The 14,868-nt window shown below is 34.6% G+C and overlaps 3 protein-coding genes and 1 long non-coding RNA gene across 4 annotated transcripts; 3 read left to right on the forward strand and 1 right to left on the reverse strand.

Annotated features, from left to right (window-relative positions):
• Positions 1 to 1,322: 1,322 nt before the first annotated feature.
• On the reverse strand, positions 1,323 to 4,729 carry LOC139499211 (uncharacterized). The gene is made up of 3 exons (XR_011658151.1): positions 3,294 to 4,729; positions 2,681 to 2,857; positions 1,323 to 2,139 (listed from the first exon to the last, which is right to left on the reverse strand). It is a non-coding gene; the product is annotated as an uncharacterized lncRNA (long non-coding RNA).
• Positions 4,730 to 4,894: 165 nt separating this feature from the next.
• Positions 4,895 to 5,470, forward strand: LOC139497883 (histone H1-delta-like). The gene has a single exon (XM_071286121.1). The coding sequence runs from the start codon at positions 4,895 to 4,897 to the stop codon at positions 5,468 to 5,470; it is 576 nt and encodes a 191-aa protein (XP_071142222.1).
• Positions 5,471 to 8,691: 3,221 nt separating this feature from the next.
• LOC139497884 (histone H1-delta-like) lies at positions 8,692 to 9,161 on the forward strand. Its single transcript, XM_071286122.1, has 2 exons — positions 8,692 to 8,931; positions 8,964 to 9,161. Exons 1-2 carry the CDS (start codon positions 8,692 to 8,694, stop codon positions 9,159 to 9,161), a joined length of 438 nt encoding a protein of 145 aa, XP_071142223.1.
• Positions 9,162 to 12,280: 3,119 nt separating this feature from the next.
• Positions 12,281 to 12,856, forward strand: LOC139497885 (histone H1-delta-like). The gene is made up of 2 exons (XM_071286124.1): positions 12,281 to 12,493; positions 12,617 to 12,856. The coding sequence occupies exons 1-2, from the start codon at positions 12,281 to 12,283 to the stop codon at positions 12,854 to 12,856; spliced, it is 453 nt and encodes a 150-aa protein (XP_071142225.1).
• The last annotated feature ends 2,012 nt before the right edge of the window (positions 12,857 to 14,868 follow it).

A 14,868-nucleotide genomic window follows, 5' to 3' on the forward strand; every position in this document is an offset into this window, starting at 1 on the left:
GATTCTTTTTACATTAAATCTGTTTTTACTGTTGCAATAGTTTACAAATATTTTTAGTCCAAATACAATTCATTGATAATATATCCCCCCTTTTTTGTCCGGATTTTTTTTTTTTTTTTTTTTTTGAAAAAGGGGGGGGGGGCTGGAGGTTTAGTTAAATGCAGTGGAAAAATGTTTTGCCCAAAGTCCAATGGTTCACACTGATGTGTTTTTGTCCTTCTGTCTCTTTTTAATCGTCCGTGTCACGGGATGCTGCTTCACCCTTTACCGGTTCTGGTTTCACTTGCATAGCTTATATAGGTATAATGCATATGTATAGCCAGAGTCTTCACTGTGACACACATTCCCCTTTTTGAGGGGAAATAAATAACTTTTGTAATTGTCAATTAAGATACAAATGATATGTACCACTGTCGAATTATAAAACTACAAAAATCTTCGTGTTTTGTTTTTGTTTTGTTGATTTTTTTTGTTTGTATCGAAACTTTCAGGCGGCCAGGCCACTTTGAGCTCAGATCATCGGTTATTGATAATAAAATTAATGAAATATATTTTGTTGAAAAATATGGTATATTCGATAAGACATATTCGAGTTTTTGACTTGAAAGTGCGCAAATTGTACATGCAAATGGAAATAAAAGCGAAGACGCATCATACAGAACAGTTGTTCAGTGCCTCAGATCCACTGAAAACAAAGTCGCTCTCTGAAAAGTTCCCAACGCTAGATTAAATAAAAAGATGTTTCAAATTCGTATTCTAGATATTGGGTTTGTTCATTCGACTCTTGAATGTTTGCGAAATTTCGCTCGGGTTGAATAAAAATGTTATTTGAAGTTTTAGTAAAAATCTGCAATTAAACAATGGCGCGTGAACTTTTTGTGTGTTTCCCTCTAGCTGGAAACAAACTTATTACGAGGAGGAACATGCTTCCAGTGAATAAAAACGGAAAGAAACCTAAAGAGAAATGATTTTTCTTCCTCTGTACAATTTTACGACGATAGAATATTTGTGTAATGAGAAAAACTCGTAAATTTTCTGTCAACATACCTGCGAAGACAATTCAGTCGGTTCTACTTTAACTATTAATATCTTTTTACTGTGTACATCGAAAAATACACAGTTTATCTAACATGCAAGATTAATGACTGTTGAGCAATTTGGTATGCTATATGTGAATGTTTTTGATAGAATTATACTATAAATTATCATAAAAGTCTTCGAAGAAGCACATAATCATTTTAAATTCTCCCTCGCCCTGCTCGTCCGAATTTAAAGCATTTAATTTCTAATTCAATAGGCTATAAACAAGACAAACACAGATATAGGATTAGTTGCTCGCAGTAACATCTTATTTTCTCTTGCGATACAATATTTTATTTTACTGAATTGTACATATTTCTTCAATCGAAACATTATATAAACACATGACATATAACATTGTTCCTCTTTCGCATCGTTTCTTTTCCCCCGGCTAATGCCTCCAACGCCTGTACGTACAATAAACATAGCAGCAACTGCACATATACCTATGTGACCAACTTCAATCCGACGTAACTGCGAGCACCTTCGATACTAATACATTTAAATCCCAAAGTTTATATAGTACCTTTAAACCCCACCCATAAAAACCGCCAAAACTTTCCTCGTGCCTCCTGCACCTAACATCAAACTTATAAATAGTACATACTGTTACAAAACCAGTATCCGAACTAGTTATACTAGTTCCCATCTGTAAATATTAACTACAAATAGCAAACGGGAAAAACCCTATTTCAAACGAAATAAAATACATTTAAATTCTCCCTCGCCCTGCTCGTCCGAATTTAAAGCATTTAATTTCTAATTCAATAGGCTATAAACAAGACAAACACAGATATAGGATTAGTTGCTCGCAGTAACATCGAAACAAAGGAAATGAAACAGTTCAGAATAAGATGCTGATATAAAAAGTCTTTGAGATATTGCTAATTGAAGATAAATCTTCAACCACTAAACTGGACCAATATCAGTTTCAAGTCAATAATCGGAACGTCAAATACGACATATTGAACCGGAAGCTTCCGCAATAGATGGTTATACAGACAAATGTTTTGCAAATCTTGAATCGATGGATAATTTCTCAAACTGTTTTCTTTGATTCTGTAAATAGAAGAACACAATCAAAACTTCATACATACATGTACTTGTATCTTAATCAGATAAACATTAAACTCTATAGATATATACATATTTCCTATCTATATACATCAACTTCTAATCATAGTATGTGATTCTTTATGTTACACACTGCAACATAGCTCATGAAAGTCTAAACATATATGCATCTCAGATCTACATACATCAACTTCTAATCACACTGTGATCCTTTATGTCACACTGCGCAACATAGCTCATGAAAATCTAAACATATATGCATCTCAGATCTACATACATCAACTTCATATCACACTGTGTGATCCTATTGTTACATTCATAAAAATCTAAACATATATATATATATATATATCTATTATATCAACAACAACAAAAAACAAAGTCTACAGCTATGTCTGAAGCTCTGACTTTGTACAAGGTTTCTTATTATCTTTGTTACATTTTTATTATCGATTTTAAATTAAAAAGTTTTCCACTCAATATGTTATGTACTCATGTGTACGGACTGTAAAATATTACTGCTTACCGTTTTAAAATCTCTCCAAGTTGAACTCTTGGTACTGTCCGATTTATCTCACATAAAAACGGGCTACTTTTTATACCTACACCTGCATATTTGTGGCATCCGGGAAATAATTAGCACATACATAAGGTCTCCAATATAGTACTAAAACTCTGATCGTTTTATAGTAAATGCGACCTGCTGATAAAATAAAATCAAAATTGTGGTATTTAATGAAAAAACATATAAAATTGATGATTATTACAATCTCATCTTCAAATCAATTGTATACATATATTTAATTATGTACAAAAGTTAATGCCTTCATATTTAATCTTTTGTTTTCTGTATATTAATTTAACTATACAACATCCCATGGTGCATTGTGCAACCAATCACATCGCTCCCAGCGACAACATTCCATGGTGCACTACACTGTGCAACCAATCACGTCGCAACATTCCATGGTGCACTACACTGTGCAACCAATCACATCGCTCCCAGCGACAACATTCCATGGTGCACTACACTGTGCAACCAATCACATCGCTCCCAGCGACAATATTCCATGGTGCACTACACTGTGCAACCAATCACATCGCTCCCAGCGATCTAATAAAATAAATTTCATACATACCATTTCAAACTCATCTGTAACTCGTATCACTCTTCGTGACAAAATCATCTCACTGCGAGAAGATTTAAACATATGTTGTTTCCATGTCTCAAATCTAGTACAAGTCTTACAAATTCTTTACCTGAACTTTGTACTGAAACAGTAATCAGATTTTATACAAAAGGTGGACACTGTAATATTTAGTGAGCATTTCATCTATCAACTTTTAAATAAAAGTTGCATGCTTAAAAGCTGATTTGTTTTTCATATTAATGAACTCAACATGGTTCACATGATGATTATTACAAGTCTCATCTTAAAATCAATTGTATACATATATTTAATAATGTACAAAAAGTTAATGCCTTCATATTTAATCTTTTGTTTTCTGTATATTAATTAAACTATACAACATCCCATGGTGCATTGTACAACCAATCACATCGCTCCCAGCGACAACATTCCATGGTGCACTACACTGTGCAACCAATCACATCGCTCCCAGCGACAACATTCCATGGTGCACTACACTGTGCAACCAATCACATCGCTCCCAGCGACAATATTCCATGGTGCACTACACTGTGCAACCAATCACATCGCTCCCAGCGATCTAATAAAATAAATTTCATACATACCATTTCAAACTCATCTGTAACTCGTATCACTCTCCGTGACAAAATCATCTCACTGCGAGAAGATTTAAACATATGTTGTTTCCATGTCTCAAATCTAGTACAAGTCTTACAAATTCTTTACCTGAACTTTGTACTGAAACAGTAATCAGATTTATACAAAAGGTGGACACTGCAATATTTAGTGAGCATTTCATCTATCAACTTTTAAATAAAAGTTGCATGCTTAAAAGCTGATTTGTTTTTCATATTAATGAACTCAACATGGTTCACATGGTTCAGTATTGAATGGAAATATATAACCAAATTCTATAGTATTTTAAAATAAAATCATAAACCTGTAAAACGGTTTTTTAAAAAACAAGAACACAAATATATTGATTTTCGCTTCTAACTTAATAATTCGTTCCAGGCATGATTTCAGAATGTAAATAAAGTCAACATTATACTCAACTCCGTCATGTGAAAACATGTTCCTCTTTCGCATCGTTTCTTTTCCCCCGGCTAATGCCTCCAACGCCTGTACGTACAATAAACATAGCAGCAACTGCACATATACCTATGTGACCAACTTCAATCCGACGTAACTGCGAGCACCTTCGATACTAATACATTTAAATCCCAAAGTTTATATAGTACCTTTAAACCCCACCCATAAAAACCGCCAAAACTTTCCTCGTGCCTCCTGCACCTAACATCAAACTTATAAATAGTACATACTGTTACAAAACCAGTATCCGAACTAGTTATACTAGTTCCCATCTGTAAATATTAACTACAAATAGCAAACGGGAAAAACCCTATTTCAAACGAAATAAAATACATTTACCGAGATCGCGTAATGGATTTTACAAGTTATTTTTAAGGGTGTCTTCGTCGAGGTCCGCGTTCGTCTGTTATAAATAAACGAGGCCTGGAATGGCGTTATTTTCAAATCGTTATTCGTAGTATAAACTTCGTAAAGGATAATATTTTGAATCATTCAAAATGGCAGACGCAACAGCAGCACCAGCAGTAGCACCAGCTAAATCACCAAAGAAAAAGGCAGCAGCCAAGCCAAAGAAGCCTTCCGCACATCCTAAATACAGCGAGATGATTGGAAAAGCCATCGCCGCTTTGAAAGAACGTGGAGGTTCTTCAAGGCAAGCAATTCTGAAGTACATCATGGCCAACTTCAACGTCGGAAAAGATGCCAAGTCAGTAAATGCTCATTTAAAACTTGCACTCAGAGCCGGAGTTAAGAACAACAGTTTGAAGCAGTCCAAGGGAACTGGAGCATCCGGATCTTTCAGAATTGGAGAGGCTAAAGTAGTTAAAAAGAAGCCAGCAAAGGCAAAGAAAGCAGCCAAACCTAAGGCCGCCAAGCCGAAGAAGGCAAAGAGCACACCCAAGAAGAAGAAGCCAGCAGCAAAGAAACCAGCTGGAGAAAAAAAGGCTGCCAAACCAAAGGCAAAAAAACCAGCAGCAAAGAAAGCAGCCAAGCCAAAGAAGCCAGCAGCCAAGTCACCAGCAAAAAAGAAGGCAGCCAAACCAAAAGCCAAGAAGACACCAAAGAAGAAGTAAACTGTTCCAGACTTCAGTCTGCAGAGGCTATTCAGCCACCAAAAGCCCTTTTAAGGGCTACCCAATTTATTCAAAAAGAATCTACAATTGTTGTACATTAGTTATCAAACTAAATCTAGCTGAGCCCTACCCTTTTCTTTACTTTTCTCTGAACTTTGCACTGGTCTCTGAAATATTTTTTGGGGTCACATTATTTCCATTGTTTGTTTTATTTCACTCCTTATGACTATACTATTTCTAACACCTAAGTATGCAGCTGGGTTTTTTTTTTTTTTTTGATATATTTTGTGTAGTTAGGCACCATTAAAGTTATATCAGTGTATTTTCACGCACTTATTTGAACTGAATATAACTTTTTCTATTCAGTTTTCGTTAGAGTGACAATCTACGAAAATAGGAAGTCATGCTAGGGTTTTATTGTGCTCTTTTTTTTAGGGGGAAGGGGGTCAAAATCACACAGCTAACCTTCAACCGAAAAATCATTTTTGTCATTATGTGAGTTTTTCCATTTCTCTCTTCTTCTTCGTATTCAACTTGACTGACATTTTTTGTTGGACTTTTTCTACACGTAAGCAAAGTCAAAGGTTGGCTCTCTATTTCATATCAACTAGTCAATGGGGAGGTAACTCTAAAATTAAACTCAGTACTTTTTTTCAGAACTATATAAATAAACTGTTAAAATGTACATAATACAAAAGATGTATAACGTATCGTAAAAATCAGATTAGTAGCAAATGAATGCAGTGACGTTTGTCTGTTATTTATTTATTTTTTTATTTATTACTTGTCAAAATTACTACAATAATATTGTGTATTAAAAGTTAAAAGGAAACTCTAAAGTATGGAGGTTTTTGTTCAACCTTTAACAGTTCTGCAATTATTTTGTCATTTTATTACCTGCGATTTATTATGCAAATTTCACTATTCTCTACCTTTCGAATTTCATCTTTGTTTTACTCGTGTATAAAATAAATGCACCTACTTGTTTCTATGTTTCTTTCAAATGGTTGTCCTGTGTTTTTTCTCTTCTTTTTTCTCTCTGTTATTTAGTGCGCGACGACTTGACTGTATCTTTGCTATGTCATTTTAATCTTTCCACAGCACGCGAGGTGAATAAACCCGAAACAATACAGTGACGTCACACGTGACTACTGTGATGAACAGAAACAAGGATGGATGGACGGACAGTGGTACAAAAAGTAAGAAAAAGTTATTTCTCTGATAAAAGGTATCGCGTGAATTGTAGGTTCACGGTATAGGTTTTTTCTCTCATTTTTGAAGATCATATATACAGTTGTCTATAATTGCTTACATCCACTTCCTTTGAACTATGGTGGATAGTTGTCTCATTGGCAATCATACCACATCTCCTTATTTTCATATTGAAATGACAGCAACTTAACGACACACACAAACATAGCCTGCTAGTATATACGTACATGGGAGACTGAAAAATTCTGTGCTTATTGGTAAATGATAAAAAAAAACATTAAAACTTTAAGGTATGCTATGACTAAGCTTTAAATATAAGGTAGATAGGGAGTAGGAAACACACATATTTTTTTTTTTTATTTGGCCTTAATGAAGAAGAAAAGCACACACACAATATATTAGAACTTGTACTAACATCCATTAAACGCTATGCTAATATATGTCTTTAAAAGAGAACCATTATTTTATTTTAATTTATTTTTTCTTCGTTTCAATCTTGGTTTTTGATTCTTTTTACATTAAATCTGTTTTTACTGTTGCAATAGTTTACAAATATTTTTAGTCCAAATACAATTCATTGATAATATATCCCCCCTTTTTTGTCCGGATTTTTTTTTTTTTTTTTTTTTTGAAAAAGGGGGGGGGGGCTGGAGGTTTAGTTAAATGCAGTGGAAAAATGTTTTGCCCAAAGTCCAATGGTTCACACTGATGTGTTTTTGTCCTTCTGTCTCTTTTTAATCGTCCGTGTCACGGGATGCTGCTTCACCCTTTACCGGTTCTGGTTTCACTTGCATAGCTTATATAGGTATAATGCATATGTATAGCCAGAGTCTTCACTGTGACACACATTCCCCTTTTTGAGGGGAAATAAATAACTTTTGTAATTGTCAATTAAGATACAAATGATATGTACCACTGTCGAATTATAAAACTACAAAAATCTTCGTGTTTTGTTTTTGTTTTGTTGATTTTTTTTGTTTGTATCGAAACTTTCAGGCGGCCAGGCCACTTTGAGCTCAGATCATCGGTTATTGATAATAAAATTAATGAAATATATTTTGTTGAAAAATATGGTATATTCGATAAGACATATTCGAGTTTTTGACTTGAAAGTGCGCAAATTGTACATGCAAATGGAAATAAAAGCGAAGACGCATCATACAGAACAGTTGTTCAGTGCCTCAGATCCACTGAAAACAAAGTCGCTCTCTGAAAAGTTCCCAACGCTAGATTAAATAAAAAGATGTTTCAAATTCGTATTCTAGATATTGGGTTTGTTCATTCGACTCTTGAATGTTTGCGAAATTTCGCTCGGGTTGAATAAAAATGTTATTTGAAGTTTTAGTAAAAATCTGCAATTAAACAATGGCGCGTGAACTTTTTGTGTGTTTCCCTCTAGCTGGAAACAAACTTATTACGAGGAGGAACATGCTTCCAGTGAATAAAAACGGAAAGAAACCTAAAGAGAAATGATTTTTCTTCCTCTGTACAATTTTACGACGATAGAATATTTGTGTAATGAGAAAAACTCGTAAATTTTCTGTCAACATACCTGCGAAGACAATTCAGTCGGTTCTACTTTAACTATTAATATCTTTTTACTGTGTACATCGAAAAATACACAGTTTATCTAACATGCAAGATTAATGACTGTTGAGCAATTTGGTATGCTATATGTGAATGTTTTTGATAGAATTATACTATAAATTATCATAAAAGTCTTCGAAGAAGCACATAATCATTTTACCGAGATCGCGTAATGGATTTTACAAGTTATTTTTAAGGGTGTCTTCGTCGAGGTCCGCGTTCGTCTGTTATAAATAAACGAGGCCTGGAATGGCGTTATTTTCAAATCGTTATTCGTAGTATAAACTTCGTAAAGGATAATATTTTGAATCATTCAAAATGGCAGACGCAACAGCAGCACCAGCAGTAGCACCAGCTAAATCACCAAGAAAAAGGCAGCAGCCAAGCCAAAGAAGCCTTCCGCACATCCTAAATACAGCGAGATGATTGGAAAAGCCATCGCCGCTTTGAAAGAACGTGGAGGTTCTTCAAGGCAAGCAATTCTGAAGTACATCATGGCCAACTTCAACGTCGGAAAAGATGCCAAGTCAGTAAATGCTCATTTAAAACTTGCACTCAGAGCCGGAGTTAAGAACAACAGTTTGAAGCAGTCCAAGGGAACTGGAGCATCCGGATCTTTCAGAATTGGAGAGGCTAAAGTAGTTAAAAAGAAGCCAGCAAAGGCAAAGAAAGCAGCCAAACCTAAGGCCGCCAGCCGAAGAAGGCAAAGAGCACACCCAAGAAGAAGAAGCCAGCAGCAAAGAAACCAGCTGGAGAAAAAAAGGCTGCCAAACCAAAGGCAAAAAAACCAGCAGCAAAGAAAGCAGCCAAGCCAAAGAAGCCAGCAGCCAAGTCACCAGCAAAAAAGAAGGCAGCCAAACCAAAAGCCAAGAAGACACCAAAGAAGAAGTAAACTGTTCCAGACTTCAGTCTGCAGAGGCTATTCAGCCACCAAAAGCCCTTTTAAGGGCTACCCAATTTATTCAAAAAGAATCTACAATTGTTGTACATTAGTTATCAAACTAAATCTAGCTGAGCCCTACCCTTTTCTTTACTTTTCTCTGAACTTTGCACTGGTCTCTGAAATATTTTTTGGGGTCACATTATTTCCATTGTTTGTTTTATTTCACTCCTTATGACTATACTATTTCTAACACCTAAGTATGCAGCTGGGTTTTTTTTTTTTTTTTGATATATTTTGTGTAGTTAGGCACCATTAAAGTTATATCAGTGTATTTTCACGCACTTATTTGAACTGAATATAACTTTTTCTATTCAGTTTTCGTTAGAGTGACAATCTACGAAAATAGGAAGTCATGCTAGGGTTTTATTGTGCTCTTTTTTTTAGGGGGAAGGGGGGTCAAAATCACACAGCTAACCTTCAACCGAAAAATCATTTTTGTCATTATGTGAGTTTTTCCATTTCTCTCTTCTTCTTCGTATTCAACTTGACTGACATTTTTTGTTGGACTTTTTCTACACGTAAGCAAAGTCAAAGGTTGGCTCTCTATTTCATATCAACTAGTCAATGGGGAGGTAACTCTAAAATTAAACTCAGTACTTTTTTTCAGAACTATATAAATAAACTGTTAAAATGTACATAATACAAAAGATGTATAACGTATCGTAAAAATCAGATTAGTAGCAAATGAATGCAGTGACGTTTGTCTGTTATTTATTTATTTTTTTATTTATTACTTGTCAAAATTACTACAATAATATTGTGTATTAAAAGTTAAAAGGAAACTCTAAAGTATGGAGGTTTTTGTTCAACCTTTAACAGTTCTGCAATTATTTTGTCATTTTATTACCTGCGATTTATTATGCAAATTTCACTATTCTCTACCTTTCGAATTTCATCTTTGTTTTACTCGTGTATAAAATAAATGCACCTACTTGTTTCTATGTTTCTTTCAAATGGTTGTCCTGTGTTTTTTCTCTTCTTTTTTCTCTCTGTTATTTAGTGCGCGACGACTTGACTGTATCTTTGCTATGTCATTTTAATCTTTCCACAGCACGCGAGGTGAATAAACCCGAAACAATACAGTGACGTCACACGTGACTACTGTGATGAACAGAAACAAGGATGGATGGACGGACAGTGGTACAAAAAGTAAGAAAAAGTTATTTCTCTGATAAAAGGTATCGCGTGAATTGTAGGTTCACGGTATAGGTTTTTTCTCTCATTTTTGAAGATCATATATACAGTTGTCTATAATTGCTTACATCCACTTCCTTTGAACTATGGTGGATAGTTGTCTCATTGGCAATCATACCACATCTCCTTATTTTCATATTGAAATGACAGCAACTTAACGACACACACAAACATAGCCTGCTAGTATATACGTACATGGGAGACTGAAAAATTCTGTGCTTATTGGTAAATGATAAAAAAAAACATTAAAACTTTAAGGTATGCTATGACTAAGCTTTAAATATAAGGTAGATAGGGAGTAGGAAACACACATATTTTTTTTTTTTATTTGGCCTTAATGAAGAAGAAAAGCACACACACAATATATTAGAACTTGTACTAACATCCATTAAACGCTATGCTAATATATGTCTTTAAAAGAGAACCATTATTTTATTTTAATTTATTTTTTCTTCGTTTCAATCTTGGTTTTTGATTCTTTTTACATTAAATCTGTTTTTACTGTTGCAATAGTTTACAAATATTTTTAGTCCAAATACAATTCATTGATAATATATCCCCCCTTTTTTGTCCGGATTTTTTTTTTTTTTTTTTTTTTGAAAAAGGGGGGGGGGGCTGGAGGTTTAGTTAAATGCAGTGGAAAAATGTTTTGCCCAAAGTCCAATGGTTCACACTGATGTGTTTTTGTCCTTCTGTCTCTTTTTAATCGTCCGTGTCACGGGATGCTGCTTCACCTTTACCGGTTCTGGTTTCACTTGCATAGCTTATATAGGTATAATGCATATGTATAGCCAGAGTCTTCACTGTGACACACATTCCCCTTTTTGAGGGGAAATAAATAACTTTTGTAATTGTCAATTAAGATACAAATGATATGTACCACTGTCGAATTATAAAACTACAAAAATCTTCGTGTTTTGTTTTTGTTTTGTTGATTTTTTTTTGTTTGTATCGAAACTTTCAGGCGGCCAGGCCACTTTGAGCTCAGATCATCGGTTATTGATAATAAAATTAATGAAATATATTTTGTTGAAAAATATGGTATATTCGATAAGACATATTCGAGTTTTTGACTTGAAAGTGCGCAAATTGTACATGCAAATGGAAATAAAAGCGAAGACGCATCATACAGAACAGTTGTTCAGTGCCTCAGATCCACTGAAAACAAAGTCGCTCTCTGAAAAGTTCCCAACGCTAGATTAAATAAAAAGATGTTTCAAATTCGTATTCTAGATATTGGGTTTGTTCATTCGACTCTTGAATGTTTGCGAAATTTCGCTCGGGTTGAATAAAAATGTTATTTGAAGTTTTAGTAAAAAATCTGCAATTAAACAATGGCGCGTGAACTTTTTGTGTGTTTCCCTCTAGCTGGAAACAAACTTATTACGAGGAGGAACATGCTTCCAGTGAATAAAAACGGAAAGAAACCTAAAGAGAAATGATTTTTCTTCCTCTGTACAATTTTACGACGATAGAATATTTGTGTAATGAGAAAAACTCGTAAATTTTCTGTCAACATACCTGCGAAGACAATTCAGTCGGTTCTACTTTAACTATTAATATCTTTTTACTGTGTACATCGAAAAATACACAGTTTATCTAACATGCAAGATTAATGACTGTTGAGCAATTTGGTATGCTATATGTGAATGTTTTTGATAGAATTATACTATAAATTATCATAAAAGTCTTCGAAGAAGCACATAATCATTTTACCGAGATCGCGTAATGGATTTTACAAGTTATTTTTAAGGGTGTCTTCGTCGAGGTCCGCGTTCGTCTGTTATAAATAAACGAGGCCTGGAATGGCGTTATTTTCAAATCGTTATTCGTAGTATAAACTTCGTAAAGGATAATATTTTGAATCATTCAAAATGGCAGACGCAACAGCAGCACCAGCAGTAGCACCAGCTAAATCACCAAAGAAAAAGGCAGCAGCCAAGCCAAAGAAGCCTTCCGCACATCCTAAATACAGCGAGATGATTGGAAAAGCCATCGCCGCTTTGAAAGAACGTGGAGGTTCTTCAAGGCAAGCAATTCTGAAGTACATCATGGCCAACTTCAACGTCGGAAAAGATGCCAAGTCAGTAAATGCTCATTTAAAACTTGCACTCAGAGCCGGAGTTAAGAACAACAGTTTGAAGCAGTCCAAGGGAACTGGAGCATCCGGATCTTTCAGAATTGGAGAGGCTAAAGTAGTTTAAAAGAAGCCAGCAAAGGCAAAGAAAGCAGCCAAACCTAAGGCCGCCAAGCCGAAGAAGGCAAAGAGCACACCCAAGAAGAAGAAGCCAGCAGCAAAGAAACCAGCTGGAGAAAAAAAGGCTGCCAAACCAAAGGCAAAAAAACCAGCAGCAAAGAAAGCAGCCAAGCCAAAGAAGCCAGCAGCCAAGTCACCAGCAAAAAAGAAGGCAGCCAAACCAAAAGCCAAGAAGACACCAAAGAAGAAGTAAACTGTTCCAGACTTCAGTCTGCAGAGGCTATTCAGCCACCAAAAGCCCTTTTAAGGGCTACCCAATTTATTCAAAAAGAATCTACAATTGTTGTACATTAGTTATCAAACTAAATCTAGCTGAGCCCTACCCTTTTCTTTACTTTTCTCTGAACTTTGCACTGGTCTCTGAAATATTTTTTGGGGTCACATTATTTCCATTGTTTGTTTTATTTCACTCCTTATGACTATACTATTTCTAACACCTAAGTATGCAGCTGGGTTTTTTTTTTTTTTTTGATATATTTTGTGTAGTTAGGCACCATTAAAGTTATATCAGTGTATTTTCACGCACTTATTTGAACTGAATATAACTTTTTCTATTCAGTTTTCGTTAGAGTGACAATCTACGAAAATAGGAAGTCATGCTAGGGTTTTATTGTGCTCTTTTTTTTAGGGGGAAGGGGGTCAAAATCACACAGCTAACCTTCAACCGAAAAATCATTTTTGTCATTATGTGAGTTTTTCCATTTCTCTCTTCTTCTTCGTATTCAACTTGACTGACATTTTTTGTTGGACTTTTTCTACACGTAAGCAAAGTCAAAGGTTGGCTCTCTATTTCATATCAACTAGTCAATGGGGAGGTAACTCTAAAATTAAACTCAGTACTTTTTTTCAGAACTATATAAATAAACTGTTAAAATGTACATAATACAAAAGATGTATAACGTATCGTAAAAATCAGATTAGTAGCAAATGAATGCAGTGACGTTTGTCTGTTATTTATTTATTTTTTTATTTATTACTTGTCAAAATTACTACAATAATATTGTGTATTAAAAGTTAAAAGGAAACTCTAAAGTATGGAGGTTTTTGTTCAACCTTTAACAGTTCTGCAATTATTTTGTCATTTTATTACCTGCGATTTATTATGCAAATTTCACTATTCTCTACCTTTCGAATTTCATCTTTGTTTTACTCGTGTATAAAATAAATGCACCTACTTGTTTCTATGTTTCTTTCAAATGGTTGTCCTGTGTTTTTTCTCTTCTTTTTTCTCTCTGTTATTTAGTGCGCGACGACTTGACTGTATCTTTGCTATGTCATTTTAATCTTTCCACAGCACGCGAGGTGAATAAACCCGAAACAATACAGTGACGTCACACGTGACTACTGTGATGAACAGAAACAAGGATGGATGGACGGACAGTGGTACAAAAAGTAAGAAAAAGTTATTTCTCTGATAAAAGGTATCGCGTGAATTGTAGGTTCACGGTATAGGTTTTTTTCTCTCATTTTTGAAGATCATATATACAGTTGTCTATAATTGCTTACATCCACTTCCTTTGAACTATGGTGGATAGTTGTCTCATTGGCAATCATACCACATCTCCTTATTTTCATATTGAAATGACAGCAACTTAACGACACACACAAACATAGCCTGCTAGTATATACGTACATGGGAGACTGAAAAATTCTGTGCTTATTGGTAAATGATAAAAAAAAACATTAAAACTTTAAGGTATGCTATGACTAAGCTTTAAATATAAGGTAGATAGGGAGTAGGAAACACACATATTTTTTTTTTTTATTTGGCCTTAATGAAGAAGAAAAGCACACACACAATATATTAGAACTTGTACTAACATCCATTAAACGCTATGCTAATATATGTCTTTAAAGAGAACCATTATTTTATTTTAATTTATTTTTTCTTCGTTTCAATCTTGGTTTTTGATTCTTTTTACATTAAATCTGTTTTTACTGTTGCAATAGTTTACAAATATTTTTAGTCCAAATACAATTCATTGATAATATATCCCCCCTTTTTTGTCCGGATTTTTTTTTTTTTTTTTTTTTTGAAAAAGGGGGGGGGGGGCTGGAGGTTTAGTTAAATGCAGTGGAAAAATGTTTTGCCCAAAGTCCAATGGTTCACACTGATGTGTTTTTGTCCTTCTGTCTCTTTTTAATCGTCCGTGTCACGGGATGCTGCTTCACCCTTTACCGGTTCTGGTTTCACTTGCATAGCTT

Source organism: Mytilus edulis, chromosome 12 (assembly GCF_963676685.1).
Source record: "Mytilus edulis chromosome 12, xbMytEdul2.2, whole genome shotgun sequence".
Taxonomy (NCBI): Eukaryota; Metazoa; Mollusca; class Bivalvia; order Mytilida; family Mytilidae; genus Mytilus; species Mytilus edulis.

Excerpts from the sequence above, each read along its gene's own strand:
- LOC139497883 (XM_071286121.1), top strand. The coding sequence starts at position 4,895 with ATGGCAGACGCAACAGCAGCACCAGCAGTAGCACCAGCTAAATCACCA.
- LOC139497885 (XM_071286124.1), top strand. The coding sequence starts at position 12,281 with ATGGCAGACGCAACAGCAGCACCAGCAGTAGCACCAGCTAAATCACCA. Across the intron at positions 12,494-12,616 it reads TCGGAAAAGATGCCAAGTCA|CCAGCAAAGGCAAAGAAAGC; the intron begins GTAAATGCTCAT and ends GTTTAAAAGAAG.
- LOC139497884 (XM_071286122.1), top strand. The coding sequence starts at position 8,692 with ATGATTGGAAAAGCCATCGCCGCTTTGAAAGAACGTGGAGGTTCTTCA. Across the intron at positions 8,932-8,963 it reads TTAAAAAGAAGCCAGCAAAG|CCGAAGAAGGCAAAGAGCAC; the intron begins GCAAAGAAAGCA and ends TAAGGCCGCCAG.